At 41.7% G+C, this 18,013-nt stretch overlaps 1 protein-coding gene across 1 annotated transcript; it reads right to left on the reverse strand.

Annotated features, from left to right (window-relative positions):
* Positions 1-9,260: 9,260 nt before the first annotated feature.
* LOC117046326 (vesicle-associated membrane protein 2-like) lies at positions 9,261-17,593 on the reverse strand. Its single transcript, XM_033148120.1, has 4 exons — positions 17,476-17,593; positions 12,584-12,742; positions 11,984-12,035; positions 9,261-10,205 (listed from the first exon to the last, which is right to left on the reverse strand). Exons 1-4 carry the CDS (start codon positions 17,521-17,523, stop codon positions 10,189-10,191), a joined length of 276 nt encoding a protein of 91 aa, XP_033004011.1. The 5' UTR covers positions 17,524-17,593; the 3' UTR covers positions 9,261-10,188.
* Between the last annotated feature and the right edge of the window lie 420 nt (positions 17,594-18,013).

Below are 18,013 nucleotides of genomic sequence, written 5' to 3' on the forward strand. Positions count from 1 at the left end.
TCCATTTGGTCCGTGACTCCTAGGCATGGGTCTTACTGTTTACTGTCAGCTGCCGATTGGGTTTTCTGCGAATTGACGTTTGTTGTGATTAAGTGGCAAGCTGGGTTTTCCCAGGGGAAGTGGGACAAAATATAAAACCTCTCAGACGTGTGCCTAGAAGCCACAGTCCAAATGGAAGAAAGTGTGAGAGAAAGGGAAGTGGATGAGCGCTACACTTCTAAACATGTTTTGAGGGAAGAGAAGAAATGTTCTTTATGCCTGTTGGATTAGTTGGTGCCTTCACACACTTTTATATTAATTAACTGAGCTGCTTTTGATGTTAACATTTTCAATAAGAAATCCTCCAGGAGCAAGTGCTCTCCACCTCTGTGCAAAGGGCCAGATTAAGGGTAAAGCAAACTTAATTAAGGTAGAGGAGGGATGATGATGTAAAAACTAGTAATTACAAATGTAGTTATTGCATCACACAAGTTGCTAACCCTGCAGAGCCATTCATTATTTATGGTGTCAAGTATGGTGTCAAGTTTGGTAATGAAGCTGCACCTAACTGGTTTTAAAGAATGGGCTCAGATGAGCCTGTTACCTTTCACTTCATCTGTCTTACAATTTTTTCTACATCAGGATGTAGAAAAGATGATCATATGTTGGTTTCTACATGTATTTTGTTGTGCCTCAGAGTATTTCAAAGTGTGTTGGGGATTCCACAGTAACATTATCAGTAATGGACAGACTTCCTTGAAAGACTATTACCCATCACTACCAAGCTTCCTAAAATCCAGTTCCTGTGGAGTAACAGTGAAGCCCAACTAGCCATATCAGTGCCCCATGTAAATGCTACCCAGTGTGTCTCTAGTCACACAGACTTTTCCGCAGATAAGTTTGGATATTCCGATACAATGTTTGAAAATCTGCTTTTAAAGCAACCAGTGGAGTGATTTAGAGCAAAGTCACAGTTCATACTCTTTATAGGAGTAAGTTGCTGTTGCTCTTTAACCAAAAAAGGTTGATAAGGCAGCGTTCAGTGATCAATAATAAAACAGGATTCTGGTCCCACAAAGCAACACAGAGATAAAATTCCTTAGTCAACTACAGTATCCATGAAAGCCACTTACAAAAGAGAGAATAGGTAGAGAATACCGGGAATGGACAATCCAGTTCTGCCTTGCCCACTTATCACATCACCAATGCCACATTTCCTTTTATATATATAAAAAATGCAGAAGATAACCTGATTACATTATTTCATATTATGAAATATATTCAGGGTTCCTGAACAGCAAATTTTAAAGTAATCCAGATATTTGTGGAATTGGTGCTTGTTGTTTGTTTTTAAAACCTGCCTGCCTTCTGTTTCTTTCACATTTTTTTTGTCTCCAGCTGTGGAATTGATTCTCCATTGATTCTCAGGAGGTCAGAAAAATTGCCTGACCTCTTTACACATACTTTCTATCCCTTTTAAAAGAGGTAAAATGTTTACTCTGATATCAGCAATATAACACTTTGTTGAAGGCAATATATCTATTGCTATGTACTGATAATACTTTTATCCTGTCTCATTTAATGGTGATTTTTGATGTTCGTTGCCCAAGAACATTTAAAGAATTAATTATGCATTGGCTTTGTCTTGCACATCACACCTGTGTGAACTACATGGCTGTGTGCTGATGTTTAGCTATGCTGTACAAATCAGACAGCTGCAATGCCCATTTGCACTACTGCTGTTTCCTTGCCATGTAGGATCCCTTCTGTTTTTCAAAAGGAAGTTCTGTGCTCCTGATTTCTCTCTTAAAAGCTGTGACAACACCAGCAGATGCAGGTAAAGTGTAACATTCAAAAAAATACCACAATATAGTTCTAGCAATTGTTATTGCCAACATTTATTTCAAGGAATTGCTAGGAATGTCAGTAAAAAGCGTTGGCACAAATTTTTTGTCCAAAGTAAAATTCAAAGCTAATGCAGGTGATTAATAACAAACGTTATGAAGAAATCTGCAGGAAGTCAACAAACTTTCAGTAAGGCTGGCAAAAGATCTTAAAGGGATTTCATACATCCAGTAACTCCAAATCCTAAATGAGGTACAGTAACTCCAAATCCTAAATAAAATACATTTATGTATTTCATTTTCCATGGGTGTGGGTGCACATGCACTCGTATCATGAAAGCCCGTCTTTCTAACATACATATACATGCACTGCACAATTTACCTTCATCTTACTGCCGTCACCACCCTTCTAGGTTAATTCCATACTTGTTAAGAGAAGAGCATTTTGAACACTTAAGAGGATGAAAACTGTAAGGCTCCTCTTCCAAATCCCATTAGTTTAAACTTACATTTCCTCTTCGTTCTAGGTCAGATTTTGTAGTGGAATGAGCCTGTCATTTGTGATGAAAGCATTAGCCCTTATTGGGCTATGTAAGTAGGGTGGTCCTGTGTTTCTAAATGTCTTGTAGGAACTGAATCAGAGGCTAGCAAATGAAAAATTACTCTGTGAAGCTGGGTTAATGTACATCAGCAGAAAATTTTACTCAGTGTCTTTCATATTCTTGCCATGATTTTGAAATACTGTACAGAAGTGGTAGATGGTGATGATGCTGATGATTATACCCCATCCATCTGGCTGGGTTTCCCCAGCCACTCTGGGCAGCTCACAGCATATATCAGAACATACTAACACATCAAACATTAAAAACTTCCCTAAACAGGGCTGCCTTCAGATGTCTTTTAAAAGTCAGGTAATTGTTTATTTCCTTGACATCTGAAGGGAAGGTGTTTCACAGGGAGGGTGCCACTACTGAGAAGGCCCTCTGCCTGGTTCCTTGTAACCTTGCTTCTCGCAGTGAGGGAACCAGCAGAGGACCTCAGTGTTCAGAATTGAGTGATGGGGGAGGAGATGCTCCTTCACGTATGCTGGGTCGAGGCCGTTTAGGGTTTTAAAGGTCAGCACCAACTCTTTGAATTGTGCTCAGAAATGCATTGGGAGCCTATGAAGAGCCTTTAGGTCCTCTTCGCTGTCGCTATCGCCACTTGGTAGGCTCGACATTGAGCTCTTAACCCGTGTTTGGTCCAATTCAGAATGAGTTTTCCTCCACCGGTGCTCTAGCCATCTCAGTGATTGTTTCATTGTCCACAGCTCTGGGGAAAACCACAGGGCCGTCTAGGCTCCATTCAATCGGAGAGGGCACTTCGGAGCCAGACAGTTGATAGCCCTGGTTAGCTCCACATTCCAGAGGGCCATCAAAATCAACTGAAAGGCCATCAACATGGGATAAAACACCCCCTACCGCTCTCTGGAAACCATTTGGATCCATTAAGTGGTGGGGGGCAGATCATCCGAATCGGTCTCACCTACCTGCAGAGAGGAAGGGTTGCAGAGAAGTCCAGTTGTACCAGGAAGTGATCCAACCATGGCACTTCTTTTGTTTCACTTTTACTTAGTTTCAGATCATCCACATCCATAGAGGTGAACACCAGGCCTAAGGCTTGTCTGTGGCTATGAGTTGGGACAAACTATATTCAGGGACAGCCCCATGGAGGCCACGCTTTCCACAATGTCCTGAATGACCCCTTGTAAGGTTGTGTTGGCATGGATGTTAAAATCCCCTAGGACAACCAAACTAGGTGTCTCCAAGAGGACATCCGCCACGACCTGAAGCAACTTGGGCAAGGAATCCTTGTTGCAGTGGGGAGGTTGGTACACCAGTTGGAATCCTGTACTGCCCCTATTGCCCAACTTCTAGAACAAGCACTCAGATAACTGGGTTTTCCCAATAGGATCCCTGGTGCAGGCTAATTACTTCCTAAAGAATTTGTCAACTTCTTTGGCTTCATGGTGACATCTGTTTGTATGTCTCCACATATACTAGCACCAAAAGGCTTGTTATCTTCACTAGGACACCAAAAGCCATACACTGCTGTGTATATTTCCAGTTTTCCTCTTCTTGGAGTAGCTCCTTCCAAAGACACCCCTGAAACTGCATCCTATGAGATGAAAGAGTTGCCACTTGAAAATTGGTATGCGCACAAACACACCTGGTGAATGGGTGAAAATAGTGGGCCTTTTGGATCCTGGCCCCAGTGTTCATGCAGTATACCCCCCCCCTTTATATGTAATAAATAAATCTCTGAATTTATCAAAGTCACCTTCAAAAAAATGCAATTATAGTAATCACCTTCTTAAAAGAAAAATTTATTGGTGCAAACATCCATATTACAAATGTGTACAGTAGCCTCAAAAAATACACCACCACTTCAGAATTCCACTATTCACAGAAGTATAATGCTATCAGATTTTGTAAATAGTGCACATCAAAAGAAGTCAAGTTATTTACATGCAGAATTTCATTACTTAGATGTGCATTTTTGCTGACCTTGAACAAAATTGCTGGACTCTTGACAGCTTTTCCCAGTGACTATATTAAGACATGGTGGCTGGAATGTATTGTAGAGGCATGTAAATCACAACAGTTTGTTCTGCATAATAAATTGTGCAGAATGAGAGGTGCTACCTAGCGCAAGATATGTTTCAGAAACACATTAGCACCAAACAGATGTTAAGTACAGTGGTTATATCTATCCCATTGAGAGCAATGAGATTTCAAATTGATTAACTGCCTATGCCCCACTGAATGCAGTGACACTGACTTTTGAGTAAACATACTTAGGACTGTGCTCTTGAATGGGCTCTTTGTGACCAGTGTTGGTCATTAAACCTGGAGTATATGTACCAGTTTAGTGCATAGAGAGGAGACCAATACTGTTTGGAGAAATTGGAAAAAAAGGATGGGGAATAGAATGAAAACTATTTTTCTTTGCAATTACAATTTCATCTTCTTTGATAATGGAAATTTCATATTCATTATCAAGTGCTAATGAGATCCGAATGCTCTGTTGAGATACTAAAGGCTGCATCAGTATAAGGAAGATGGATGATTGACAAAAGAGCACTCTGTCATTCTCTGTGCATATTAAATTCAACATATTCTTTGCTATCCTAAACCTGATATGCAAAATAAAATTCACTTAATTTAAAAAACAACAACCAAACTTTATCCAGATAAAGAAGAAGACACAGAAACCCTAAAGCGATGACTGGATTCGAAGCGCTAGAAAGTGTACTTTCAAAACAAGTGCTTAACATGTAATATCTGGGCATTTTTACTCTAAATATATTTACTTGGTTCACATGAGCCAAGATGAGCAACAGCTGGGAAAAATGTGTTTGAGGAAATAACGTATTGTACTGAATGGGTACTCTGTGTTTCAGACATTTCGCTTTCCCCCATTATGTATGAAATGGATTGTGGCTGCAAGCAATGCATATTTTGTTAGGTGAACACTTGGGGGGTGAGGAATCTAAAAAACCGAAACCTTATGCAGTATCTTTCTCATGGTTAATAATATATTCTCAGGGCAATCTTTTGAGATTCCCAGATCTCATGAACTGGTTTTGCTAGAGATTATCTACTGCTGGTGTTGGGGCCAGCTCAACACATTTTGCTGCCTGAGGCAAAGCACAAGATGCATCCCCTCTTTCATCTCCCAAAGCAAACTAAATTGGTAGCTGAATATTACTTCAGCACTGGTGACTGGACAGCATCCTCCACTATACCTGAAGTCACCAGGCTCATTTAGGAGGCAGAGAGCTGGCCACACACCACACACATTTCAGTTCTTCAGAACTTTACTGCTCTGCCTGCCCCCTAGCATTTGAACATAAGAAGAGCCCTGCAGGATCAGACCAAACACCCATCTAGTCCAGCACATCATTCTCACATACCCATGGGAAGTTTGCAAGCACAGCCGAGAGCAAAAGCACTCTCCCTGAGGGGGCTGCCTCAATTTACCTACAAGGCACAGTACTCTATATAACTGCTTACAGATTGTTTTTCTTACCATCAAGCAGTATGTAAACTTTATGAAATAAATAAGATATCTTATTTTGACATTCGGATTAACATTAAAAGGCAACAAAACTGCCAACTCTGTTATTTTATCTGCCACCAGAGGAGGAGGAGGAATTCTGAATTTCTGCCTCAGACATCCAAGTACCTTAGCTCATTTGGTTAATGTTTCCACTGTCTTCCCAGAACTTTCTACATGATCAAGTGTCACAGTTCTTATTAACAATGGTAACCATTATGGGATGTGAGAGGAGACACTCAAGAATGTTCACATAGCATTTATTGGTTAAGACAATACAATTAAATTCAGGGATACAAGTGCCCAGTGTCCAAACCATCAAATGGAGCTGCAAACAATAAATGAATTATTTCTATATTTTGGGAAATGGTTTATCTGTTTGCTGTGTATTTGATGTATCCAAATTTACATGACGGTTTCTGAGACCAAAAGGCAGGTTTTCATCTATATTTGGATACATGGACACTGATTTGAATCTTTCAAAGCCACTGATTTTAACCATTGTATTCAAAACTGTGCAAATATTTTGGTTTTGTAGGGTTCCCAAGCAATGCTGGGTCCAAGGCTGCAAGCACAATGTAATCTTAAATAGACTTTACTTTACTCAAAACCAGAAAAATGATGGGTTTGTGAACAGCTCAAATTTAAATGATGTGGAATATTTTTAGTACATTAAAAAGAATGTTTTTTTGAAGTCTATTAATAGGCAAGAGAGACTGAAAACAGCAAATGCCCTTTGAAAACACATACTTATGTAGAGCCATGTGATTACCAATAATTTTTCTTGGACTCTTTCCACCCTAATGTTTCTTTATATTTTTCACCATCTTTGATTTATTCATTTCTGTGTCCTGCTTATAACTCACACTGCTTTATTTGCTTCCTTGCTTTTGGAAGGTCCTTTATTGTTGAATTGCAACAGGGACTGGGATAACGAGAAAGCCAGAACCCAAGTAGCTAGTCTTTTTCAAAAGATATATTCCCTTCCGGGCAACTTTTTGGAGGCCACATGCTGTTTGTAGTTGGAGCTAGAACCAAAGTGGGTGGGGAAAGAAATCTAAATTTCCCCTTCGTAGGCTAGTTTCCACACACACAAACACACCTCTATCCTCCATTCAGAGAAGCAAGACGCATCAGCAGAATTCATTCCAGGCAGGCAAAAACAGGCAAAGAACACATGAAGCAGGGCCAGAAAGGGGATCTGGACTGGGGAGAGTCCTAAGAATCACATAGAGATGTTTGAAGGGCTATATCTGACACATAAGCCTAAGGTTCCCCATTGCTGCTCTAATAGGTTAGAATATTTGTGGTTTGGTAATATTGGGGTGAGAAGGATGCACATATATCAGGAAGTGAGATGAAGGGAATCACCTGCCTTTCCCCACACCTCCCCTCCAGAAACCTCTCCCCTCTTTGGTTGCTACAAAGCTCTTGCTCCAGGCTGATTGGAGCCCTGAAGAGGAGCACTCCTTTTAGGGGTTGGGCTAAGCAGAGATGCACTGCAATATTTTGCTGTGGGTCTCCACCTGTCCCAATTGAATTATCTCAAAGGGGAGCCTGTTTCCTTTCCCTTTTGAGTTATTCTTTTTTATTAACATGCAAACCCTGCCTTCATTCCAACAAGATGGTGGCTGCGTCAATAGCTCACTCCTCACCCACAATTTTACCTGCCCAACAATCCTCTGAAGTACGTTTGGCTGAGAGAAGGAGTTACTGACATCTTCCCCCTCCCCCCCAAAGACAACTTCATGACTAAGATCTGAACCTTGGCCTTCCCAATCCTACTTTAACTATCATTCTACATTGTCTCTCCTGTTCTGCCTTGGCACATACTTGACTATTGTATGCAAATATAGCTGTTAATAATGGCTCTTCATCTTTTCCAACCAAACCATGCTAGATGTTCACTCAGTCCTATCTGGAGAAATGGTGCATGTTAACATTCATGACAGAATGAGGTTACTGCCTAAATGACTCACTGCTGCATAACTAGGTGTTTACACTCAGAAAGCTACATGTAATTGGACCACCTCTGTGCTTCCTTTTCATTCACAGATGTAGCCTTTTAAATGCCACCTCAATGGGAAGCTGTAACTGTGGTGAGTGACTTGAGCCCCTATTGTTTGTGTACAGAGGTGCTTAATATAGTGGCCTTCCGGTTCACAAAAGGGAAAATTAAGCCCCTGAGATGAGCTGCATTGAAGTGCTGTAATGAATTGCAGGAGAGACATCCACAGAAAGAAAACACTGGAGGGGGAGAATTGGGAGGTGGGACTCCAGGAAGAGTCATTTGGAGAAGTGAGAGAGAAGATGCTTCCAGGTGTTGACATTGCCCTTATGCCCTGTGCAGATCCCACGACATGAAACATTGTCAGCATCTCAAAACCTGGCTCTGTTGAAGTCTGACTAAAGTTGTGACAGAGACACATATTATGAGTACAGTAAATCCATTCTGCAATACTTTTTATAGCTTTAAAAAGAAAGAAAGAAAGCCCTCTGTCTCCTGACGTTAGAGGGAGCTGAAAACATCCTGAGGAACTGAAAACTAAGAAAGCTTCGGAAAAAGAGAAATGCTCACTCACTGGTACATATACTCCCTGCATACTTTTTCTATGCATTGCTTATTCTTTTCTAATATACATACATGTGTTATCTGTCCGGAAGTGTGTGTATCTATGTCTCTATTTCCCCCATGAGTAGTCATTTGAATACAAGGATGAGGAATCTGCAATTCTCTACATGTTGTTGGACTACAACTCCCATCATCCTTGGCCATGCTAGCTGGGGCTGATGGGAATGGGAGTCGAACAACACTTGGAGAGCCAGAGAGCACTCCCCATCCCTGTTTTAATAGAATGCTCTTGGGGTGGTGCACCATGGGCATAGCCGGGTGTGTGTGCAGCTGTCTCCCCAATCAAGTAAATAAATAAAAACACTTAACTGATCAATTGCTTCACAGATAACTTGATTCTGCCCCCCCAACATAAAGCCGGCCCCTCCTAAAATAAATCTTGGCTATGCCTATGTGGCACACCTGTGTCACTACAGTCGTACCTTGGTTTTCAAACTCCTTGGGAAGCGAACGTTTTGGCTCCCGAATGATTGAAAACTGGAAGTGATTGTTCTGGTTTTTGAACTTCTTTGGAACCTGAATGTCTGATGCAGCTTCCGCGGCTTCCGATTGGCTGCGGGAGCTTTCTGCAGCCAATCAGAAGTCGCGCCTTGGTTCCCGAATGTTTGGGAAGTCAAACGGACTTCCAGAATGGATTCCATTTGGTACCACTGTATAGTATAATGCTTAGAGTGGTGGACAAAGCTGGCTTCAGGTTTGAGGGTTTGAGGGTGTCCTCATTGAAATGTCTTCTGGTGGACTCTCTCCTTTGTTGGTGGTGTGGGATATCCAGCCTCATATAAGTAACGTGCTTGAGTCTAATTAATACATGAAGGGGTTAAGACCATAGAGTAAGCTGTCCTGCTGGGCTTCACTAGGTCACTGCCCCTCACCTTGGAAAGGAAGGATTATCAAGCATTTGTTCTTCCCATTTCACCATGTGAACCCTACCAGTAAAGAGTTCTAAGCTGGATGCTCCAAGTTTAGGCTACATGGCTTAAGCAAGCCATCTTTGTGTTTCTATATAAATAATTTAGAAACTCTCATCACTTTTTGAGCCTAAGTCTTATTGGGATTGAGACCTCCTTTTGATAGTAAAATTACACTTGCTGATAAAGTGCCCAGTGGATCTGAAGCTCTTGTGACATCAGCATATTTACTGTAGTGGGTGCTCAGCTTTCACGACCATCATATCTCATTGAGACAGAGGTCTCCTAGGCATGTTTTGAAAATGATGGCCCCAATATCTAATCACACATACCTGTTTTGGAAGGTGCCTTTACATACAAGCTCCAAAACCGTTCTTGCTCAATGTAAAATATATATATATATATATATATATATATATATTTAAATGGTTTCCAAAAATTAGTTTCTGAAGGTCAGCATGGGCACATGTGAAGACACAGTGTGAGATCAATAAGTGGCATTGGTTGGCAGTATTTGCTGGCACACTATGTGTGTGTGTGTGTGTGTGTGTGTGTGTGTGTGTGTGACATAATACCAAAAGGGAAACAAAATCAGACTACACTGAATCACTGAATTCTTACATACTGTTGCAGGCTAAGAGCCCCAAGACACAAGGAATTAAAAAGCAGGCTTCATTTGCGAGATTATCAGGAAACAAGCCATACCAAGCCATTTGCCACGAGTGGTTCAGCTGCAGAAATAGACTGGAAAAAAAGAATGAAGAAGGTAAATATTTAATATTTCAGTCAGGGAAATGAGCATGCTTATCCAATCAAAACACAAAGAGAAATTCAATGACAAAATTATATATGCAAATTTAAAAACGAAATGTAATGAAGTAAGCAAATAAAAGCATTCATGGCTATGTCCAAGTTTTGTACTGGAGCTAGCAGGACTTGAGTAAAAAACAATGGAGCAGTGGGGGAGGTCATTTGATGTCAGGAGGGATATTACACACACACACACACACACACACACACCGCTCTTCATCTGAGGTTCATAGTGTGGTTTACTATATAAAAACACAAAAATACATAACAATATAACAAACAAAAACAATAATCCTACCAAACAATTTGAAAGACCATGAATTGTTTAATTATCCAAAGGCCTAGGAGAACAGTGGTGTTTTTGCCAGGCAGGAAAAGATACACAAAGAAGGCACCAGGTAAGTCTCCCTTGGGAGTGCATTCCACAAAACCGGGACTTTGAATTGAGCCTGGATTGGCATTATAAGTTCATAACGTATTGCCCCAGTGAGCAACCAGGCTGCTGAATTCAGCACCAGCTAAAATTTCCAAATGACCTTCAGAGCAGCCCCACGTATAATGCATTGCAGTAATCTAACCTAGAGGTTACTAGAGCATAGAGTACCAGCCCAACCTGATGGCAGGCATTGCGTGCCGCTGAGGTCATTAGAGCCACAAGCGACAGCAATGGATCCTGAAGTACCTGCAAGCTGAGTACCTGCTTCTAACTGAAGTCCATCTGTCCATAGCTACCACAAGGTGATGAAATTATTGCCATATGCTTGTGTCTATGCTGCAATTTTAATGCAGCAAGTAGGTTTAAAAGCCGTATTTTTTCTTCTCTTGCTCATAGCAAAACTGGTTAACTTAATGCAACCCTTTAGAAATGCTGGTAGACATAGTGAAACATTGGTAGTGTTGATTATTTTAACCAAACCAGATTGTTATTAATATATTACCTTCAAGGTGCAGTCCTGTGCACAATGCATAGGTTTGCACTGTCATAAAACTGTAATGGGTACTGTACAAGATAAATATATAATTTCAGGTGCAATGTCATATTCTAAATATGCCAATGCTTGCCTTAACAGGACATTGAATGTGGGTTTACAGTATTAAAATAAATACATTACTGTCCTAGGAATACACCTTGTTATGATGGAATCTCAACACATCTCAAGCTTTCCAGGTTTCAGGTTTCCTAATCCATCCCTACCAAGCCACCAGAAGGGCTTTGTCCAGCTATTGCAGCACTGAGCTAATTTAATGACCGACCCTGGATTCAGAAAGACTTTTGTTGTTGATTTTAAGACCAAGATTAGAGCTTTTATAATTACGTAAGTGTTCTACTTCATTATGAAAAAGGTTTGTCCCTTTAGCAATGAGAAAATCAAGCAGTTATACAATGGATACTTAAACAAAAACAAGCCAGCTATAAAGGAAGCATTACTTAGTGTGCCTCCTTATAGAAGGGGCAGTGGTTTTTTTCTGGGTTGAAGCAGGGGTACACGTACCCCTAAACATTTTTTGAAACATTTTTTCCAGAAAAAAAGCACTGAGAAGGGGCATTGGTGATATTTTTGGGGGGTGGGTTGTTAAGAGAAGGGGACACTGGGAAATTCCAAACTTGTAAAATTATTTGTTCACTCTTTTTTTTAACCTTCAGAACGGTTTGTCAGTAGTCATGAAATGAAATGTGAAGATAATTCAAAACAAAGAATTGAACTACTTACTTATAATTATGATGAGAATGATTGCACATACGATACCCAGGATGATCATCATCTAGAGGGAGAGAGAGGGAGAGTCAGTTAGTTCAGGGGAGGAAAACAGAGAAAGGTTAGCTTTGCCTGTACATTTGGACAGGCTGTTTGCCTTCTTCTACAGCTGATACTTCAGCTTTTCCAGGCAACAAACATGTGCTGTGTAAGAAAAGTAGAACATGATTGACTTGTAAGATGTCTGAGCAACTTGGAACAGATTGCCATGGGGTTTCTGACTCCCAGCCATTTAACAATAGCTAAAACAATTATGCTCGTCTCCCACCAAAATCAGACTGCTAAAGGCAGAAACGCAGAAGTAAGGTTTGGTCTGAAAGTACTGAATTCAGTTCTGGTACTGAAAAGGTGCTCTCTTCCTTAATTTGATGTGTACGACCTCCCATCTCTACCTCTTTTGCACCCTGACTTTTGTTGGTGGATCTTGGGGTTCAAATAAAAACACAGCTGCTGCTGCTGCTGCAGGCTGAATGTCTGGCCACCCCCTGGTTTAATCTTTGCACTCATTCTTTTGGAACTATGTCCTGTTCACACCCCTGCAGTAGTAACGTTTACCTTGCAGTTTTTCCACCAGTTTTTCCTCTTCAGTTTAGCTGCGCTAGTTTCAAACTGGGAGGCACCAGCTTGCAAAGCATCTGCCCGGTTATCCAACTCCGAAAGCTTCTGGTCTCTTTCTAGTACTTTGTCCACATTGACTCGCATTATATCCACCACCTGAAATGGGCATATCAATAACTTGTAAAAAAATAGCTTGTAAAAAAACCTATGGTCAGGTCTTTCCCCTCCATGCAGAGAGTGAATGTATGGAAGGAGAAACAGAGTGCTGTGCTCTTCATCCTTGCCCCTCCCCCCACTGCATTTTCACACTTTTGCAATGTCCAAAAGATGAGACTAAGGATGTTCAGACCATGGGCAAATTCATGGGCAGATTTCAGGGTACGGGGCTGGGGGAAGCAGTGATGTCCTACTGCCAATCCCAATAACCCCACTGTCTATTTGCTCTGTGCAGGAAAGAGGAACAACTGAACTAGCCAAATACAAGGCGGGGATTGATGGTTTAAATGTCTTAGGCTGTGATGGAATACGCAGAAATGGCAAGACCAACGGGAAAGATCAGAAACCAGGAAGAACAAGTATTTTTTAAAAGACTGGAACAACTTTATTGTATGCTTAAAAGGCCACTGTAGACAGTTAAAATCATTGGCAGGGATACAATGACACTTGCAATGTGGAATGAATTTTGGTTACTATGATTATAGATGGATAATGCTAAAAGATGCAGGAAAAAAGGAAAGAAAAAAACATTTAGAAATGGAACCCATGGAGGAGGGGAAGGAGGTCTGAAGGTTCGAAAGAAGCTTGTTATTTTTATGATTTGGAATGGTTATAGTTATTGTGTATAACTTTATGTAAAACCAATAAAAATTATTCAAGTAAATGTCTTTGGCAGCATTTCTAATCTCACTTACCAGGAAATAAGCCCCCGTTTCATAGGGAAAGACCCAAAGGCTAGGGCTGTTTATTTCCATTTAGAAAAAGAAAAGAGTAGCTGTCTTAAATGAAGAAGCAACCAAAGCATTCTAATTTCAACTTGTTGTTGTTCAGTCGTTCAGTCGTGTCCGACTCTTCGTGACCCCATGGACCAGAGCACGCCAGGCACGCCTATCATTCACTGCCTCCCGCAGTTTGGCCAAACTCATGTTAGTAGCTTCGAGAATACTGTCCAACCATCTCATCCTTTGTCGTCCCCTTCTCCTTGTGCCCTCCATCTTTCCCAACATCAGGGTCTTTTCCAGGGAGTCTTCTCTTCTCATGAGGTGGCCAAAGTACTGGAGCCTCAACTTCAGGATCTGTCCTTCTAGTGAGCACTCAGGGCCGATTTCCTTGAGAATGGATAGGTTTGATCTTCTTGCAGTCCATGGGACTCTCAAGAGTCTCCTCCAGCACCATAATTCAAAAGCATCAATTCTTCGGCGATCAGCCTTCTTGATGGTCCAGCTCTCACTTCCGTACATTACTACTGGGAAAACCATAGCTTTAACTATACGGACCTTTGTTGGCAAGGTGATGTCTTTGCTTTTTAAGATGCTGTCTAGGTTTGTCATTGCTTTCCTCCCAAGAAGCAGGCGTCTTCTAATTTCGTGACTGCTGTCACCATCTGCAGTGATCATGGAACCCAAGAAAGTGAAATCTCTCACTGCCTCCATTTCTTCCCCTTCTATTTGCCAGGAGGTGATGGGACCAGTGGCCATGATCTTAGTTTTTTTGATGTTGAGCTTCAGACCATATTTTGCGCTTTCCTCTTTCACCCTCATTAAAAGGTTCTTCAATTCCTCCTCACTTTCTGCCATCAAGGTTGTATCATCAGCATATCTGAGGTTGTTGATATTTTTTCCGGCAATCTTAATTCCGATTTGGGATTCATCCAGCCCAGCCTTTCGCATGATGAATTCTGCATATAAGTTAAATAAGCAGGGAGACAATATACAGCCTTGTCTTACTCCTTTCCCAATTTTGAACCAATCAGTTATTCCATATCCAGTTCTAACTGTAGCTTCTTGTCCCAAATAGAGATTTCTCAGGAGACAGATGAGGTGATCCGGCACTCCCATTTCTTTAAGAACTTTCCATAGTTTGCTGTGGTCGACACAGTCAAATGCTTTTGCTTTTGCGTAGTCAATGATAATTTCAACTACTGTAGTTAATTTCAGCTAATGGTGAAGAAAGTGAAACACTCAAGAGTGAAAAGTTTTCTTAATGAAGTACTCCGGTGAATGCAAGCTGCAAATAATACCAAACTGATTCAACAGCTTGACATTTTTCCAGTGAGAAATCAAATGTTCATAAATGTAGCAAATTATTGTTTGCTACATGGTTCTAGCCAGAACAGGATCACCAGATAACATGATCATGATGATCAACCCCATCATGTCATGATATAGTCAATCAATATTGTTATGACATCGTTCAGCCATATTGCTGTCATTGAAGTATGTGTAGAGGGGGACTTTTAGTTGCTTTTGCTACAAGATATTGCAACAGACTAGCAGGACACGGACACACACACACACACACACACACACACAGTACATACAGAAACACCCAAAACTGTACTCGTATACATATGACTGTATTTCATCTGATCCATCTACTGCAATTATTAAGTTTGCAGATGATACTACCATAATGGGTCTAATTACAGGTGGAGATGAATCAGCGTACAGGGGGGAGGTTCAAAAAGTATCTACATGGTGCCTAGAGAATAACTTGCACCTAAATATCAGCAAGACAAAGGAGATGGTGTTGGACTTTCGGAGGAAGCGAGGGGAACTAGCCCCATTGTATATCAGGGGGAGTTGTGTGGAGAGAGTCTCTTCCTTTAAATTCCTGGGAGTTTACCTTAGCGAAGACCTCACTTGGAAAAACAACATAACTCAGGTGGTTAGGAAGGCCCAACAGAGACTCCATTTCCTCAGGGTCTTGCGAAAGAACAATGTTAAACAACAATTGATGACCTCCTTCTACCGGACCACAATAGAAAGTGTCCTCTCATATTGTATCGCAGTGTGGTACGTTGGCTTGACAGCCACAGACAGAAAGTCTTTACAGAGGGTGGTGAACACAGCACATGATATCATGGGCTGTCCCCTGAGCCCGATAGATGACATCGCAAGGGATCATTGCCTTAGGAGAGCGAGAAAAATTCTCAGGGACGATTCACACCCCGGCCAGCACCTCTTTAATCTTCTATCCTCGGGCAGGAGATATAGAAGTATAATCAGTCGTACCAACAGGCTAAAAAACAGTTTCTATCATGGGCTGTTAGGCTGCTGAACGGAAAACAATATAGTGCAACTGACTTTCGGGGTTGGTGTGTTGTGCGACAAGCACACAGAGTGCAATGAGATTGACTGTTGGCTTGGCTCGTTTAATTTCATTGTACGCAGGTTGTACATTGACAATAAAGGTATTATTATTAGTAATAGATTTCTATGGTGTGGATGTTTAGTGCCACCTTGAGGATATGTTTAATATGGCACCACATATGAATGGACATTTTTAAAGGATCTTTTCAGGTGGACTCCCCCACTTCTCCAAATTACAGTAAATGGACAAGAACTGTTATGTGCTTGTTCTGTAAGATCCAAATGCAATCCCCAATGGAAATGATTCTTTTGTGGGAATATTGCATTTCCCCAATACCAATGCCAGTATTTTGTAGGAAACTGAGCACAGATTTTCTGTTACTGCTGCTGCTCCCACATTGCCACTTAATGCTGTCAGCTGACTTGGAAGTAGATTGGAGGGGACACAACTGGCTTGGCTGCAGGTTTGTTCTGGGACAGGAGGCAGCTGGTGGAATCTGGTGTTTGCTGTTAGCATGTGTGGCTGAAATGCAAATTGGCTCTCACCTCTCTCCTTGGTCTTTGATGGTGGCAAGAAGGTGGCGGGAGAAGAGAAGGTGGTCGATAAGCAGCAATACATGTTATGTATTCAGTGGTCTGTGTTGCCTGAGCTTGAGTCTGGACTAAGGATTCTGAGCTCCTGTGTTCTGATTTGATACATGATGTCCAATCGCAGAACATTTCAGTGGCCCTTGAACTCCGAGTTGTGATTTGCAGCTTGGAAGTTTAGACAGCCAATCACGTTGGGAGTGGAAGTGGCCCAGGCTTTCAGAAATGTATATAAGCAGTTGCTTTGCCCCTGTTACCCAGTTATGTAGTCAATAAAGGTTCTTGCTGTTATCACTGTGTCTTGTCTCATGGGAACCTACCTACACTTCATTGCCTACCCCAAGTGGGCCAAATGGGGAGGTTGCCTGTTGGGCTGGATTTGCTTCATGCGATGAAGGTTCCCCACCCCTGCTTTAGTGGATTTCTTCCCACAAACTCCCAGTGATGTTAGCTTTGTCCTGTGCATTGATGAGAGACAGTGTTTGACTCTGCTTCTTGTGTCTGTTGATGCATGAAGGAGCGAGAGTTTGTTTGCCTGTTGCTTTCTTATGCCTGTCTGTGTTGTCCAAAGCTGCCCCAGCTATGTCCCGTTCCGTTTTCAGCTTCTGCCTTAAACTTACAAGAGCTTTTAAGGCAGAAGAGAGACATAAAAGACAATGCACAGAACCTGAGACACAAGAGCTACTCAACTGGTTGTACACATAGATTCACAGTGCAATCCTAACCATGTCTGCTTGGGAGTATTGAATTCAGGCAGCTTACTCCCAAGTAAGTGGGACTACGATTGCAGCCTTAGTCACTTCAAGAAACATGAAAAAGAATAGACCACCGCAATGCGGAATTCGTTACATGAGTTTTCACCTAGGGACAATGACTGTGCACCCTAGGTGAGCGGCATATTCAAAACTGGCACTCAACAGATGATCCAGATCACAATCCTGAAATCCACAGATCTCAACAAAGACAACACAAGGTGCCTTGTGCTCAGCTCACCTCATTCACTTGAGCCTGTGTCTGCTGCAGCCTACGATTGCTGGTCATGTTGGTCTGGAGCGGAGCCCCTGCTGCAGCTGGACTGGGGGCTTCTCCTGCACCTTGGGAAGAAGCTGCTGCTGACCTAAATCAGAAACCCAGCACATATTTATACCCTTGTATGATATGGGTTACATCCTAACCATCGTTCCACTGGCAGGAGCACCACGCAATGTTGTATTTTTCTCTGATTGCTGAGTTACAGTTCTGAGAAACTCTGAAGGAGCTACAGTGCTCAGAATTCTTTGAGGGGAAAGGATGTGCTTCAAATGTGCTTTAAAGGCATAGAGTGCACCCAACCAACCCCACTCTCTTCCCCCAGAATGCTGGCTATGGAAATATCACCGCTTGCCCCTGCCTTTATGACATGGTTGAGCAGATCTCTCTTAATTTGAGGGCCATATTGTGTCATTAGAAACTTTCTGGGGGCCACACATACCCTCCAATATCTTAAGATTTAGTGTCAGGAGTATAACGTATTCCTGGACACCGCAGAGTT

The sequence above is a fragment of the Lacerta agilis genome, chromosome 5 (genome assembly GCF_009819535.1).
Source record: "Lacerta agilis isolate rLacAgi1 chromosome 5, rLacAgi1.pri, whole genome shotgun sequence".
Taxonomy (NCBI): Eukaryota; Metazoa; Chordata; class Lepidosauria; order Squamata; family Lacertidae; genus Lacerta; species Lacerta agilis.